Source organism: Gymnoscopelus microlampas (genome assembly GCF_963454915.1).
Source record: "Gymnoscopelus microlampas genome assembly, chromosome: 17".
Lineage (NCBI taxonomy): Eukaryota > Metazoa > Chordata > Actinopteri > Myctophiformes > Myctophidae > Gymnoscopelus > Gymnoscopelus microlampas.
Window position 1 is genome coordinate 7,061,660 of NC_139954.1, and position 13,908 is coordinate 7,075,567.

Consider the following 13,908-nt stretch of genomic DNA (forward strand, 5'->3'; position numbering starts at 1 on the left):
ACGTTTGCCTGTTACAGTAGTTCTCCTATTGCCACATCAGTACAGCATGGAATTGTGGAGAGAATCTTATCCAAACAAAATATTTTTAAGTCTTGGGTCTGAGAGTCTAAATCTCATCAAACGGTGGTTCCGTGGTACAAATGCCGAATAAATAATGGACCTTGATATGAAAAGGGTTGAAAATCACTGCTTTAGACGAGACCATGAGCTTGTAGATTGGCTATTTTTGCTATTTTTGAAACTTTTCCAAAAAGTGAACATTTGTGACCAAAGTTTGTGATTTCATGCCACATGTTTAACATTTCTGACTCACTGATATGTGATAATATGTGATGTGATCATTGGTGGTGTGATTGGTGATGTCACAGTGATGTAATAGTGATGTCATGGTTGCAGACCCACAGCCGTTGCCCAGAGAGGAGACGGTGGTCATCGCCCTGGTGTCTGTCGCCATAGTAGCGCTGCTCATCGCCGCACTGTTCTTTGGATACCGCATGTTGACAGGTAACACAAGCACGCACACGCACATGCACGCATGCACACACACAGAACAATCAAATACACTGGACAAGACCCTGTAATGTCGGCACAGTGCTTAATTTGTAAATTATTAATATAAGCCCCCGGGGTATGCCTGACTTTTTATATATTTTTCATAAAATAAAATTAATTGATTTAACCATATAATAGCCCCAGAAAGCTAGGCCAAATAACAGCGTAAGGGCTACTGTTTCCACATCAAATTTAATCATGCGTTTAATAAGAACTATTGCTACACGAATGTAGCAATAGAAGAATGCTAATTAAAAAAAAGAAATGTAATCTGACAAAAACAGGAGGGGTGCGTAGAGACATCTCTCTCTCTCTCTCTCTCTCTCTCTCTCTCTCTCTCTCTCTCTCTCTCTCTATCTGTGTGTGTCTCTCTCTATCTATCTATCTATCTATCTCTCTCCCTCCCTCTCCCTCTCTTGTCAATTGTGAGTGCTTTCACTTTCACAGACAGATAGACAGACAGACATGCGAAGTGCATTTATGAAACCATGGCATGTTCACTAGGAACGCGGTTTATAAACCGTATTAAATACTGGGCCTACTCACTCTCACTTTGTCAGGCACAAAGTCACAGAACACAGACAGATACGCACTGCCCAGCTCGGTTGACAACACAGACTACTAGAGAGAGATGCGCCTCTGCGTTACTTTTTATTTACTGACCTCAAACTTGGAAAGGAGAGAGAGAACCCGTTTACCTGATCACTCTTCATGGTGTGAGCGTAGGAGTCAGATCACCTGAGCTCACCATTTTTCTAACAGCGAATGATAAAGTGTTTAAATTGTGGCGATTCACGAACGTCTGTGTCATTTCATCCACGGTCCTTTTCCATTGCAGGAAGGGACATTGAGGGGGAAATGTGACAGTTGAATTGATAATAAATAGCCTAAAATAAAAACATATTGTGTTGTATGTGCCTTTTGAGGTGACAGAACATTTTCTAGATTTCCTAGAGCGCGGCAGGCATGTTCCGGAGCCGAGCTCCGGCCAGCTCCGGCACAAGTTAATCCCCGAACATAACGGTATGTATAATACTGTGTGTGTGTGTGTGTGTGTGTGTGTGTGTGTGTGTGTGTGTGTGTGTGTGTGTGTGTGTGTGTGTGTGTGTGTGTGTGTGTGTGTGTGTGTGTGTGTGTGTGTGTGTGTGTGTGTGTGTGTGTGTGTGTGTGTGTGTGTGTGTAGGCAACGGTAAACAGGGTCTACATAATCTGGACTCATTGGAGGCAGCGACCACAGAACCTTCTCTAGACCTGGACAACCTCAAACTGCTGGAGGTAAACACACACACACACACACACACACACACACACACACACACACACACACACACACACACACACACACACACACACACACACACACACACACACACACACACACACACACACACACACACACACACATGCATATATAGGCGTACATTGAAATCCGGTTGTCCAGAACTGTCTGTTCATATGCTGCCTGGTGATGAAATCAAGGATATCCATTTATGGGCATAAAAGGGTCCCCATATATGGAGCGATCTCCATATATATACAGTAAAAGTGTGGGTGTGTCCTTCTGTTGATTTTGATTGGCTGTCAGTGTTTCTATCGTTCATTAAATCACTCTGAAAGCGATCAAAGCGTTATCGTTTACGACTTTCCACATATAAATTAAACTCAATTATTAACCCTTTAAGACCGGGAACGCATCTGTGTGTCATTTTAAGATTTATTTGGCTATTCAAAAATAGCAGACATACAAGCTCATAGTGCCGCACTATGAACTTGTAGATCTGCTATTTTTTTTAAATCGTGAAAATTTGTGCAAATCTTTGAATATATACTTTTTAAAGCGAACATTTCTTTTAACTCTGTTACGACTTCTAGGGGTCCCTGGAACAAAATATTTTGAGATGGGGGTCCTCGGCCAAATACATGTTTGGACCACTGATATTATAGCAACATTAGTTTGGATTTAGAAGACATTTGTAGAATCCCCAGAATCAAAGATTCTGGTATTCGCTTTAAAAATATATATATTAATGACAGAGATGCGTTCCCAGTTTGAATAGGTTAACGCTGACAGTTGCCGCAGTGGCTGAGGCAATAAGCACACAACAGGCTACTAACTGCAGCCACAGTTAAAACCTCACCTAAAAATCAATCTGAGATATTTACAGCTAAGCATAAGCACAATGATGTACGGGACAGCGTACGTAACAACAATGAGAAATGCTGCACTACAGTGTTGATTTCGTCGACTAAAACTATGATGACTTTTTTCACTGACGAAAACTAAATAAAAACTAAGCTATGATGACTAAAACTATGACTAAATATATTGACAATTTCGTCAACAAATAAAAACTAGACTAAAATGTTAGTGAGGGACTAGTGGAGAAGAGATCCAGTAGAACTAAAAGACAAGTCATTTTATGTTTGGTTGCGCTGGGGTGTGCACTCTGAAAATAGCAGATCAACAAGCTCACAACGCGTCGCGCTGCGACACGTTGTGAGCTTGTAGATCGGCTATTTTCAGCATGAAACCAAGTGTAAAATCAGCCATTACGATGCCATCAAGGCACCGCCAAAATACATTTTAGTCGACTAAATCAACTGTAGATTTAGTCGACTATAATCTTATGATATTTAGTCGACTAAAACTAGACAAAAACTAAAACATTTCAGATTACTAAAATATGACTAAAACTAAATGGAATTTGACTCAAAAGACTATGACTAAAACTAAATCAAAATTTGCTGTCAAAATCAACACTACTGCATTATCAGTGACCATATGACTCCATATGGATAATAATAAACAAATGGACTATATACGCCGTCACTACGCTTCATAAACACAGACGGAGAAAACATGCAGCTCACATGAACCACATAAGTAGTAAGTACGTGTACACCTGTACAGGATTCTAATATCAACAAGGCTTAGAATTAAACGGTGTGTAAATCCACATGTGTTATGATGACTGACGTCAACATAACAACAATCTCCTTTACAGTAATGTCGTAACGCTGCTGGCTTACAATCTAATCTAGTGTTATTATAAATAATATCTATATAATTAGTTTTGCTTTATATAGGTAATATATATATATAGGTAATGTTATGTAAAAAAGATGGGTTGCAAGTAAATATTCCTGTTTTTTTTTTTTCTTAAAAAAAATATTTCAAAAGATTTTCAAAAAGTAATTCCACACATGTAACTTTTAAGTACAGTGAAAATAACCGATCTGCAAGCTTACACAGTGTTGCTCCGCAGCGCGTTGTGAGCTTGTAGATCAGCTATTTTCACTAGTTTGGGAAAACATAAAATTAGTATATATGACTAGTATGTCTTGTATTTGTGTTCTAACACAGGGGTCTTCAACAGGTGGTCCGGGACCCCTAGGGGGTCCTCAGAGTTACTACAGGGGGTCCGCCAAATCTTTGTGTGATAGGATTTTTTATTTTACCTTAACGACTTGAACCCTAGCATCCCTTTTCTGAGGAGAACTTTAGCCAAAAATAGCAGATCTACAACCTCGTTGTGAGCTTGTAGATCGGCTATTTTTGGCAAAGAGGCATAGATGTAGACTAGAGGGAAAAAAGAGCAGACCACGTAAACAAAAAATGTTGAATCTGAAACACAATTGTATACGATATAGAGGGGGTCCCTGCTTCATCTCTCTCTCAGCTAGGGGGTCCTTGGCCTGAAAACGTTGAAGACCCCTGTTCTAACATCTTGTACTGTATGTGTCCGTGTCTGTCTCTGTGTGTGTGTGTGTGTGTGTGTGTGTGTGTGTGTGCGTGTCCGTGTGTGTGTGTGCGCGCGCGCACGTGCGTGTGCGTGTTAGCTGATCGGTCGGGGTCGTTACGGCTCGGTGTACCGCGGCAGTCTGGACGAGCGCGCGGTGGCGGTGAAGCTGTTCAGCTACGCCAACCGGCAGAACTACGTCAACGAGCGCTCCATCTACCGCCTGCCGCTGCTGCGGGAGCACGACAACATCGCCCGCTTCATCGCCGCCGACGACAGGATGACCACGGACGGGCGGATGGAGTATCTGCTGGTCCTGGAGCATTACCCGCACGTAAGGCCTTTGAACGCACGCACAGCTACAAGTCACTATAGGCCTGTCACCAGTGGTGTAAAGTAACTAAGTACATGTACTCAAGTACTGTACTTAAGTACAATTTTGAGGTGTTTTCCCTTTACTGGAGTATTTCCAATTTTCAGTACTTTTACTTCTACTCCACTACATCTCAGAGGCAAATATTGTACTTTTACTCCACTACAATTATTTGAAGACTTTAGTTACTAGTTACTTTGCAATTATCAATTATGCAAGGGATAATGCATGGGGAGGTAGTCATTATTGAAATTTAAAGCCCGACAGGGCGATTAACCACCGAGGCGCAGCCGAGCAGCACAGGTTGACATGAGCAGGTGTTCTGAGTCTCTGATTACACAGCGGTCCGTTATAGAGCTCATCGGTCATTATCCAGAAATAATGACCGATGACTGACCAATCAGAATCGAGCATTCAACCAAGCCGTGTAATAATATATTATAAAACATACATTAACCACTTCAGCCTTATTTTATACCTAGGCTATTTGAAAATAGCCGATCTACAAGCTCACAACACGCATTGTGAGCTTGTAGATCTGCTATTTTCAAACATTTTAGTACTTTTACTTTTGGTACTTCAAGTATATTTTGATACCAATACTTTTGTACTGATACGTTTTTCAGAAACCTGTTAGGATTTAGAAGACATTACTAAGAATCGGCCTCAGGCCTTAATGGGTTAACAAATGTCATCAACAGATACAAAAAGCTATATTTACAGATGAGAAAAAGGAAAGACGGCGGCAGTGTGTGACCCCTCATTTCAATGGGATTTAATATCCATCTCCACTTGTAGTTTTCAGGCCAGATTTGAAAAGAAGCCAGTGATTCACATCCTCCTAATGGATGATGTCAGGGCATTCCACATTATGGTGAGAGAGTAGTAGAATAAGAATGTTCCCATGTTTGTTGTGTATTTGGGAGGTACCAGATCGTAGGCGCTCCCTCTGGTTTTGTGGCTGCGGGCCGGTGTCACTCACTTTGGAGAAGTACAGTTAGATCCTCCTGGCTATGTCTGACAACACGGTGGTTTACGACCTGATGTTGAATGGCGGCTGTCTCAGAAACAGGCTTTAAGCGGCTAACGGTACTGTACATACAATGTCTCTCTCTCACTCTCTCTCTCTCTCTCTCTCTCTCTCTCTCTCTGTCCATAGCTTTGTTATTCAATACATTGTGTATTTGGCGCCTGCATGCTACTTCCTGTCTGGAAGCACACAGGCCTGTAGAGTGTGTGTGTGTGTGTGTGTGTGTGTGTGTGTGTGTGTGTGTGTGTGTGTGTGTGTGTGTGTGTGTGTGTGTGTGTGTGTGTGTGTGTGTGTGTGTGTGTGTGTGTGTGTGTGTGTGTGTGTGTGTGTGTGTGTGTGTGTGTGTGTGTGTGTGTGTGTGTGTGTGTGTGTGCGTGCGTGCGTGCGTGCGTGCGTGCGTGCGTGCGTGCGTGCGTGCGTGCGTGCGTGCGTGCGTGCGTGCGTGCGTGCGTGCGTGCGTGTGTGTTTGTGAGTGTGTCACGTGTGTGTGTGTGTGTGTGTGTGTAGGCCTGTCACGATTATTACATAATCTAGTAATTATCTCAAATAATCTAATCGCAATTATTTTGCGTAATCGTCAAAAAAATAGCAGATCTACAAGCTTACAACGCGTCACTTCGTCGATCCTTTGTCGATCCTTTGTCGATCAGCTATTTCCGCTATTTTTAAATGTTTTTTAAAGTATACAATTATTAAATATGTCAGTCATTTCTTTGTATATTTAAGTTATTTGTCAAATAAGTTTTGATTACGAAGCCTAAAAGCCAAACAGAAATTACGTTTTTGTTCATATGTTCCAATGTGCGATGCCAAAAACACAATTAAATCGTTAATCGCAATCATTAGTGTGACAATTAATCGTCAACTTGAATCTGTAATCGAGACAGCCCTATGTGTGTGTGTGTGTGTGTAGGGGCGTTCCAGTCAGCAGTGTTTTCTCACTAATGAAATATCCTATCAACATGACTCTAGGCCTGTCGCAATTATTACATAATTGCAATTATTTGAGATACGGTAATCTCAATTATTTTTTGCATTATTGTCAGAATGAGTTCCATTCATCAGTATGAATTCATCTGTTGAAAAACGTCCATACATCCTATATTAAAATTGCTTAGAGGGTGGGCGGGTGGACCGACGGCGGGTGGCGGCCATCACAAACGTAACATCTGGACTTGCGAGGCGCACCGTTGCTCTGATCCGCTCCAAACTTGGCACAAAAACACTGAGAACAGTCACACCAGGGGCCACGCATGTGACAGAGAGGCCCCTGACACAGTACAATTTACAATGTAGGCATGTAGCAGATGGTCTTGTCCAGAGCGACTTACAGTAAGCCATGTAAACACATCAGAGAGACAGTGAATCAGGTAAACTAAGAACCTAGCAGTCTAAACCAGTGGTTCTCAAACTTTTTCATGTCAAGGACCCCCACATTGACACTTAATAGCCCACGGACCCCCATTTGAAAAGATATACCAGCCAGGGACTCTCTAGTCGCTCTAGCAGTGATTCTCAACCATTTTAATTTCAAGGACCACGAGTTTGACATGCATTAGGCTACGGACCCCATTTAATGACATTTCTATATATGGGACCCCAATTTATATTGTAAAATCAATGTTAATTTAACTCTCAGAGTTACAGACCCATAAGGGTCCATTTGGTTGCTAACTATCCATCATTTAGCTGGGGACCCATGAACCTGGCATCTTTCTAAATAACATGCTCATCTAAATGACCTTTTAACCATAACCTGCATAAATCTGCGTGGTTGTCAAAACTAGGTCAAGTGCTACGGGCTATAAAGTGGAGTCTGAAGAGCTGAGTCTTCAGGTTACGGCGGACAATTGGGAGTGAATCTGCAGCTCTAACTGCAATGGGGAGTTTTTTGTTCCTCTAGTCTATTCCCAACCCAGACAGTAAGCTGGGTTGTAAAACATGGCCCCCCCTGGTGTGACTATTCTCATGGCAGACTCCTGAACAGTGTTTGCTCCAAGTTTGCTGCGGATGGGAGGAACGGTCGGTCAGTCACGCAAGTACGGACGTTATGTTTGTGGCGGTCCACCCATCAGGACCACCCATCCACCCTTTAGGCAATTTGAATACAGGATACAGTACATTTCATTGTAAAGTAAGCATGTCCTTCACAAAAATCATATACTGTACATATTGTATACTGTACAGTGAATGTAATCCCTACATAACAATACATACCATATTATGTAATCCTTACATAAAAATATACAGTAGCCTAAGTGTACGTTACAGCACTCAAACTGAAGGCTACACTCTCAAACACACACACACACACACGCGCGCGCACACACACACACACACACACACACACACACACACACACACACACACACACACACACACACACACACACACACACACACACACACACACACACACACACACACACACACACACACACACACACACACACACACACACACACACACACACACGCATGCACACACACAGAGCCTGGTTAAATTGCATGAATGGTAGCTTGCGTTTGTAGGCCAAATGTAATTACCAGCTTAACTGCTTGTTTACGTGTGTGTGTGTGTGTGTGTGTGTGTGTGTGTGTGTGTGTGTGTGTGTGTGTGTGTGTGTGTGTGTGTGTGTGTGTGTGTGTGTGTGTGTGTGTGTGTGTTTACACGTGCATATACTTATTTTTTCTTATTTCCTGTTCTCCCTCTCTCTCTCTCTGTCTCTCTCTCTCCAGGGTTCTCTGTCTCTCTACCTATCAGGTCATACGTTGGACTGGTTGACGTGCTGCAGAATGGCTCACTCTGTTACCAAAGGACTGGCCTTCCTCCACACTGAAGTGTACAGAGGAGGTACAGTACACACACACACACACACACACCCACACGTTGGTATTACTATACTTGTGAGGGCATCAATGTTTTAGGACGGCATTGAAAAAAGCTGAAAGTGTAGCAAAAAAAACGCTGCGACGTGTTGTTTTTTGGTGTGTGAGATTGCCGCACAACTAAGTAGAAAGAAAAAAAAACTCCCCAAAACTGAATCTTATCCTAATAGTAAGTAGGTAAGTAAGTATGTCTAAAAATAAAACAACCATTGCTGTTGTGAGGACCAGGAAAATGGTCCTAACAATGTCTAATTCTGTAATGCAACTATAATACTTTTGGTATTGGTAGACATTTGGCATAAGTACAGTAATACAAGCGCACGCACGCGCACCCACGCACACACACACACACACACACACACACACACACACACACACACACACACACACACACACACACACACACACACACACACACACACACACACACACACACACACACACACACACACACACACACACACACACACACACGCTGGTATCCATGTGCACACTGGGGGCCGCCCAGTGTAGTTGGAAGAGGGGAGGAAGGCCTGTGATGAATGGAGGAGAAGAAGAGAGGATATATATAGACAGAGAAAGAGGAGGAGGAGGAGGAGATGGACAGATGAGAAAGAGAAACAAAGGGAAGTAAGGGGCAAACAGAGAAAGATGATAGGGAAGAGAGAGAGAGAGAGAGAGAGAGAGAGAGAGAGAGAGAGAGAGAGAGAGAGAATAAAGGATATACAGGTCATGGCATCCCCTGGTGGTGTTCAACATGAACTGCAGCCTCTGAACACTTCAGCTTAAGTACATAAATATTTTCTATTTTCAACCATAGAAATCCTGTTAAAAGGTTTCAGGTTCAGGAGGTTGCTGACATACTTGTGGCTTACAGGAGCCTCATTGTCTATATAACACAATGAACACTAGAATAGGCTCTATGGACACACAGCAGCCTTCACTTTTTGTTATGTTTAATAATAACGTCCATTTTTTTCATACTCATCATACTCGAGAACAATTGAGGCTCTTATTGCTGCCAGAGGTGCTTCAACAAAGTATTGAGTAGGGTGTGAATACTTATGCACATGTGATTTTGTCATTTTCCATTTTTAATAAATTTGCAACATTTTCTAAAAACACCCTTGACATGACATGTACAGTAGCATAATGACATTTTGTCACTATGCTACAGTATATTGTGTGTGGAATTCTGAGCAAAAGAATTATGTAATACATTTTTTAATAAGGCTGTAAAATGTGGAAAAAGTGAAGGGGGGTGAATACTTTCACTTAGGCACTGTATTTGTCTTTGGTTTAGATCCCTGAAATCCCATAAATAAATCATTTTTCACAGTCTCTCTCTCTCTCTCTCTCTCTCTCTGCTGTCTCCAGACCAGTACAAGCCGGCGGTGTCCCACAGGGACCTGAACAGTCGTAACGTGTTGGTAAGGAACGACCTGTCCTGTGTCCTCACAGACTTCGGTCTGTCCATGAAGCTGACGGGACAGAGACTCCTGCGACCGGGAGACGAGGACAACGCTGCTATCTCTGAGGTCTCACACGCATGCACGCACGCGCGCGCACACACACACACACACACAGACAATTATATTAGAGAGAGGGAAAGGCTGTTTTCTCTGAACTATAATTTCCACAAACACGTGATTCTATAAGCCGTATTACAGCAACTGGTGGGTCAAACAGCACAACCAGTATTTCATTTTGTAGCTACTATGATATTAAAGAAAACTAAAATGTTAAAAATCCAGTGTTTGTAAAATCCGGCCGCAAAGGGAGACCACGGGGGAAAAGAAAGAATCAAAAACAAAAGGTATCTACATATTTACACATACAGTAGCATATCCATCCGGTACAGTATGCACAGAACATGAGATTAGGCATAAGCATACTACTGTACAGTTCATATACATTAAGATGCAAGAAGAAAATCAGAACTTTGTACATAGTGCAGAGTATCAGCATGTGTCAGGTTCAACCACATAACGCATTGTTGTTTGTTTAGGTGGGGACGGTGCGCTACATGGCCCCAGAGGTGCTGGAAGGTGCAGTGAACCTCAGAGACTGCGAGTCGGCCCTCAAACAGGTGGACATGTACGCTCTGGGCCTGGTCTACTGGGAGGCCTTCATGAGATGCACCGACCTCTTCCCTGGTGAGATGATGGACTAACTTACATGATAACACGTAGTAGGGCTGTCATGATTCTGATTATATAAACAATTGCGATTAACAATTTAATTGTGTGTTTGGCATTGAACATTGGAATATCATGAATAAAAAAATTATTTCTGTTTGGCTTTTAGGCTTTGTAAAAACAAATTGCACAGGGGAGATATGACAAATAACTTAAATATAGGAAGAAATGACTGTCAATGACTGATACCAATAATAAAAAAATAATAATAAGTATTGTTCTATGGCCAAAATAGGCCGTATTTACAAATTGTATACTTTCAAAAATGAAATATTGTGAAAATGTTGAGGCACTTAAGCTCCTGGTGGTTGGACATGTTTCTAGACATATTGACATACATAAATATGCTCAAAACAAACAAAACCAATGACACAAAACACTGCGTGTATGTGTGTGTGCCTGCAGGTGAGTCAGTACCAGAGTACCAGGTGGCCTTCCAGGCAGAGATCGGGAACCAGCCCAGCTTTGAAGACATGCAGGTCCTGGTGTCCAGAGAGAAGCAACGTCCCAAGTTCCCTGAAGCCTGGAAGGAAAACAGTCTGGTGAGAAAATACAGGAATATCGTCTCTGTTGGGAAACCTCATTATGTCCAAAACATGTTACTTTTAAGGGTTAAAATTCTAAAATAGCTATTTAGAAACCGGACTAGTTACCTTGAAGAAGAGCTGAATCCAGTCGGTTCTGTACCATTAAAATATGTTTTGCATCGTGGCTAGTGCTACAAGCAGTGCTACAAGAAGCCAGCATGTCTGCTATGGAAGTGTGTTGTGCAGTGAAAATAGCCTACTGTATCTACAAGCTCTCAATAAGTCTGTGACGCATTGAGAGCTTGTAAATAGGCTATTTTTGGTTATTATTTTAAGATTAGATCATTTGAAGTGGTCTAACTAGCCATAGCATCTTCCATAAAATAGGATATCTAACTATATAAATGGCGACCGACTTCCGCACCCTCGGTGTCCACACCCCACAGCTCTGTTATCGAATAAACAACGCACCGCCAGACCACATGTCGCCAACTGAGTCGCCACGGCGGCCGCGCTGAATTTACGCCTCGCGTAGGGGACATCTCACTGTTCACTACACCTTTTCCACCGCGCAACATAATTAATTCTACTCACCAAATGTCGGACAAAACGGAAGGGGAGGCAGCTTCGTACCGTTTACCGTGCGCACGACCTCATCACCACAACAGCAGACAGCCGCTGCGGGGGTTTTTTCCTTTTTTTCCAAACTTTTTTTTTGGTCACTATTTTCTCCAGGCACCATTTCTGGTGTAACGTCGGGTGTTTCTTTTCACCAGCCAATCACCTTTCACGTTGCCACGTCCGTTGCCACGTCGCGCTGACGTACGCTAAACAAGCGCTGCCGTGCGCACAATGCAAACGAGCCCAAAGGCGCGCAAAAATAAGCCGACCATTGCTTAGACACAAAGTCAGACCTGGCAACGCAGCCTACGCCAATCATGTGTGAGAGATCTACAAGCTATGGGGCAGAGACGCCACCGTATCTTAGCAACAACTACAGCGCTCACTCTCATTGGTCGTGTCACGCTAAGAGCAGTCTCCAGACAATGGCATCGCAGACAGCTTGCTGTTACTGCTGTAGCCATCACAGGCAGTTGCAGCACGACGGACTGGGCGCTGTGATAGCTGCCATGTCGCTAACGCTAACCTGGTTGTCATGCCTGCAGCGGCTGTGCAATGACTTTGTCAACAATGCACGTTCGTGTGGTGAATGTCTATATTGCTGCTCAGTTCGTCCATTGTAGATGGTGTATGTTTGTGTGTGTCTTCTGGAGAACTATGTAGCTCCACAGCAACTACAGTAACTAACGTAATGGCAGGACCGCCCCGTGCAACGCATGTTAGGCTGCATTATGGTCATGTAGTAATTTCAGATAATTTCGCTCCGATTAGAGCAGTGTTTATCAACCCTTTCCCCCCCCCCCCCCCCCCCAAATACACGTACTTGATCTGGGACCCCCCCATTCTGTTTGACTCCGTTCCACAAGTAAATATTGTGAAAATAGCCGATCTACAAGCTCGAAACGCCTCACGTTGAGAGGCTTTGTAAGCTTGGAGATCGGCTATTTTCATCATGATTGCCTCTTTCTTACATTCTTTGCCAATGTGGCCCATGTTTTCATAGCATAGTTTATTGACTACTTCTGTTGCAGAAATGGCCATTTCCTTTACTTTCGGTTTTTTATTGTCTCCGCCAGGCCGAAAGGCATGGCGCACGACTATGTTTCACCCCCTGTCCGTCCGTCTGTGATAGCTAATCTCTCACATCGTTGACTTGATCGCAGCAAAATAACAGCCCGATGTGGAGAGTCAGTGAGAGCTGGATAAACGACGTAAAATGTGTCAAAAGGAGTCTGTACGGCTGTCGATAAATGAACACATGACGTCTGTGGGAGAGGAGATATTGTGTCTTTTGGACAAACAGCAGCGTGGTGCTGATGTTTGTTGTGTGAAGCAGCTTAATGTCAGAGTGTTTGTGTTGGAGCGCCTCAGTGCGGCTGCAGAGTTCATGTGCAACCTCTTCCAGAGAGACACAGAGACACTAGAAACTCTGCTGGGGGAAAACAACACTGCTGGGCATTGACTTTCCTATGGACATTGATCTACACACTGCAGGTATATCTGCTACACACACAACATCAAACTACACACTGCAGGTATGATGCAGCGTTTGCATTACAGCCAGCATGCCAGCGTAGTTCCCATATGGTTTCAAGGTGGGCTAAACCATATGGACCCCATGTCAGCAATGTCAGCGGCATCCACTTCACTCCCAACTGCGATGCCCATGCAGGCTATAAGTAGCTTCTACCTGGCCCTTAGGTGGGCCCCAACTAGCCATGTTTATGTGGGACCAAGGCGGGTCCTAACTGGGTTTGCCCATGCAGGCTTTAACTGGGTTCTACCTGGGCCCTAGGTGTACCCTAACCAACCACAGTGCAGTGCCCATCGCTCCAATTGTTGTGACGTCAGGGCTCTCAATACTGCACATTGGTGGAGGAGGAGGGGCCGCAGGGCGACCGCACACATCGCTGAACCAATGGTAGCCCACGGATGTTTCCTCTGTGGATTTACAATCTGCCCCTCTATGCCACATATCAT

The 13,908-nt window shown here is 43.4% G+C and overlaps 1 protein-coding gene across 1 annotated transcript in view; it reads left to right on the forward strand.

Annotated features, from left to right (window-relative positions):
* The window catches only part of LOC311064132 (bone morphogenetic protein receptor type-2-like), a 43,306-nt gene that overhangs the window by 15,980 nt on the left and 13,418 nt on the right, over positions 1 to 13,908 (forward strand). Inside the window, exons 5-11 of the mRNA XM_084083899.1 lie at positions 397 to 504; positions 1,736 to 1,827; positions 4,393 to 4,626; positions 8,433 to 8,547; positions 9,960 to 10,120; positions 10,591 to 10,738; positions 11,186 to 11,322. Coding sequence (XP_083940025.1) covers positions 397 to 504; positions 1,736 to 1,827; positions 4,393 to 4,626; positions 8,433 to 8,547; positions 9,960 to 10,120; positions 10,591 to 10,738; positions 11,186 to 11,322 — 995 coding nt within the window. The remainder of the gene's footprint in view (positions 1 to 396; positions 505 to 1,735; positions 1,828 to 4,392; positions 4,627 to 8,432; positions 8,548 to 9,959; positions 10,121 to 10,590; positions 10,739 to 11,185; positions 11,323 to 13,908) is intronic.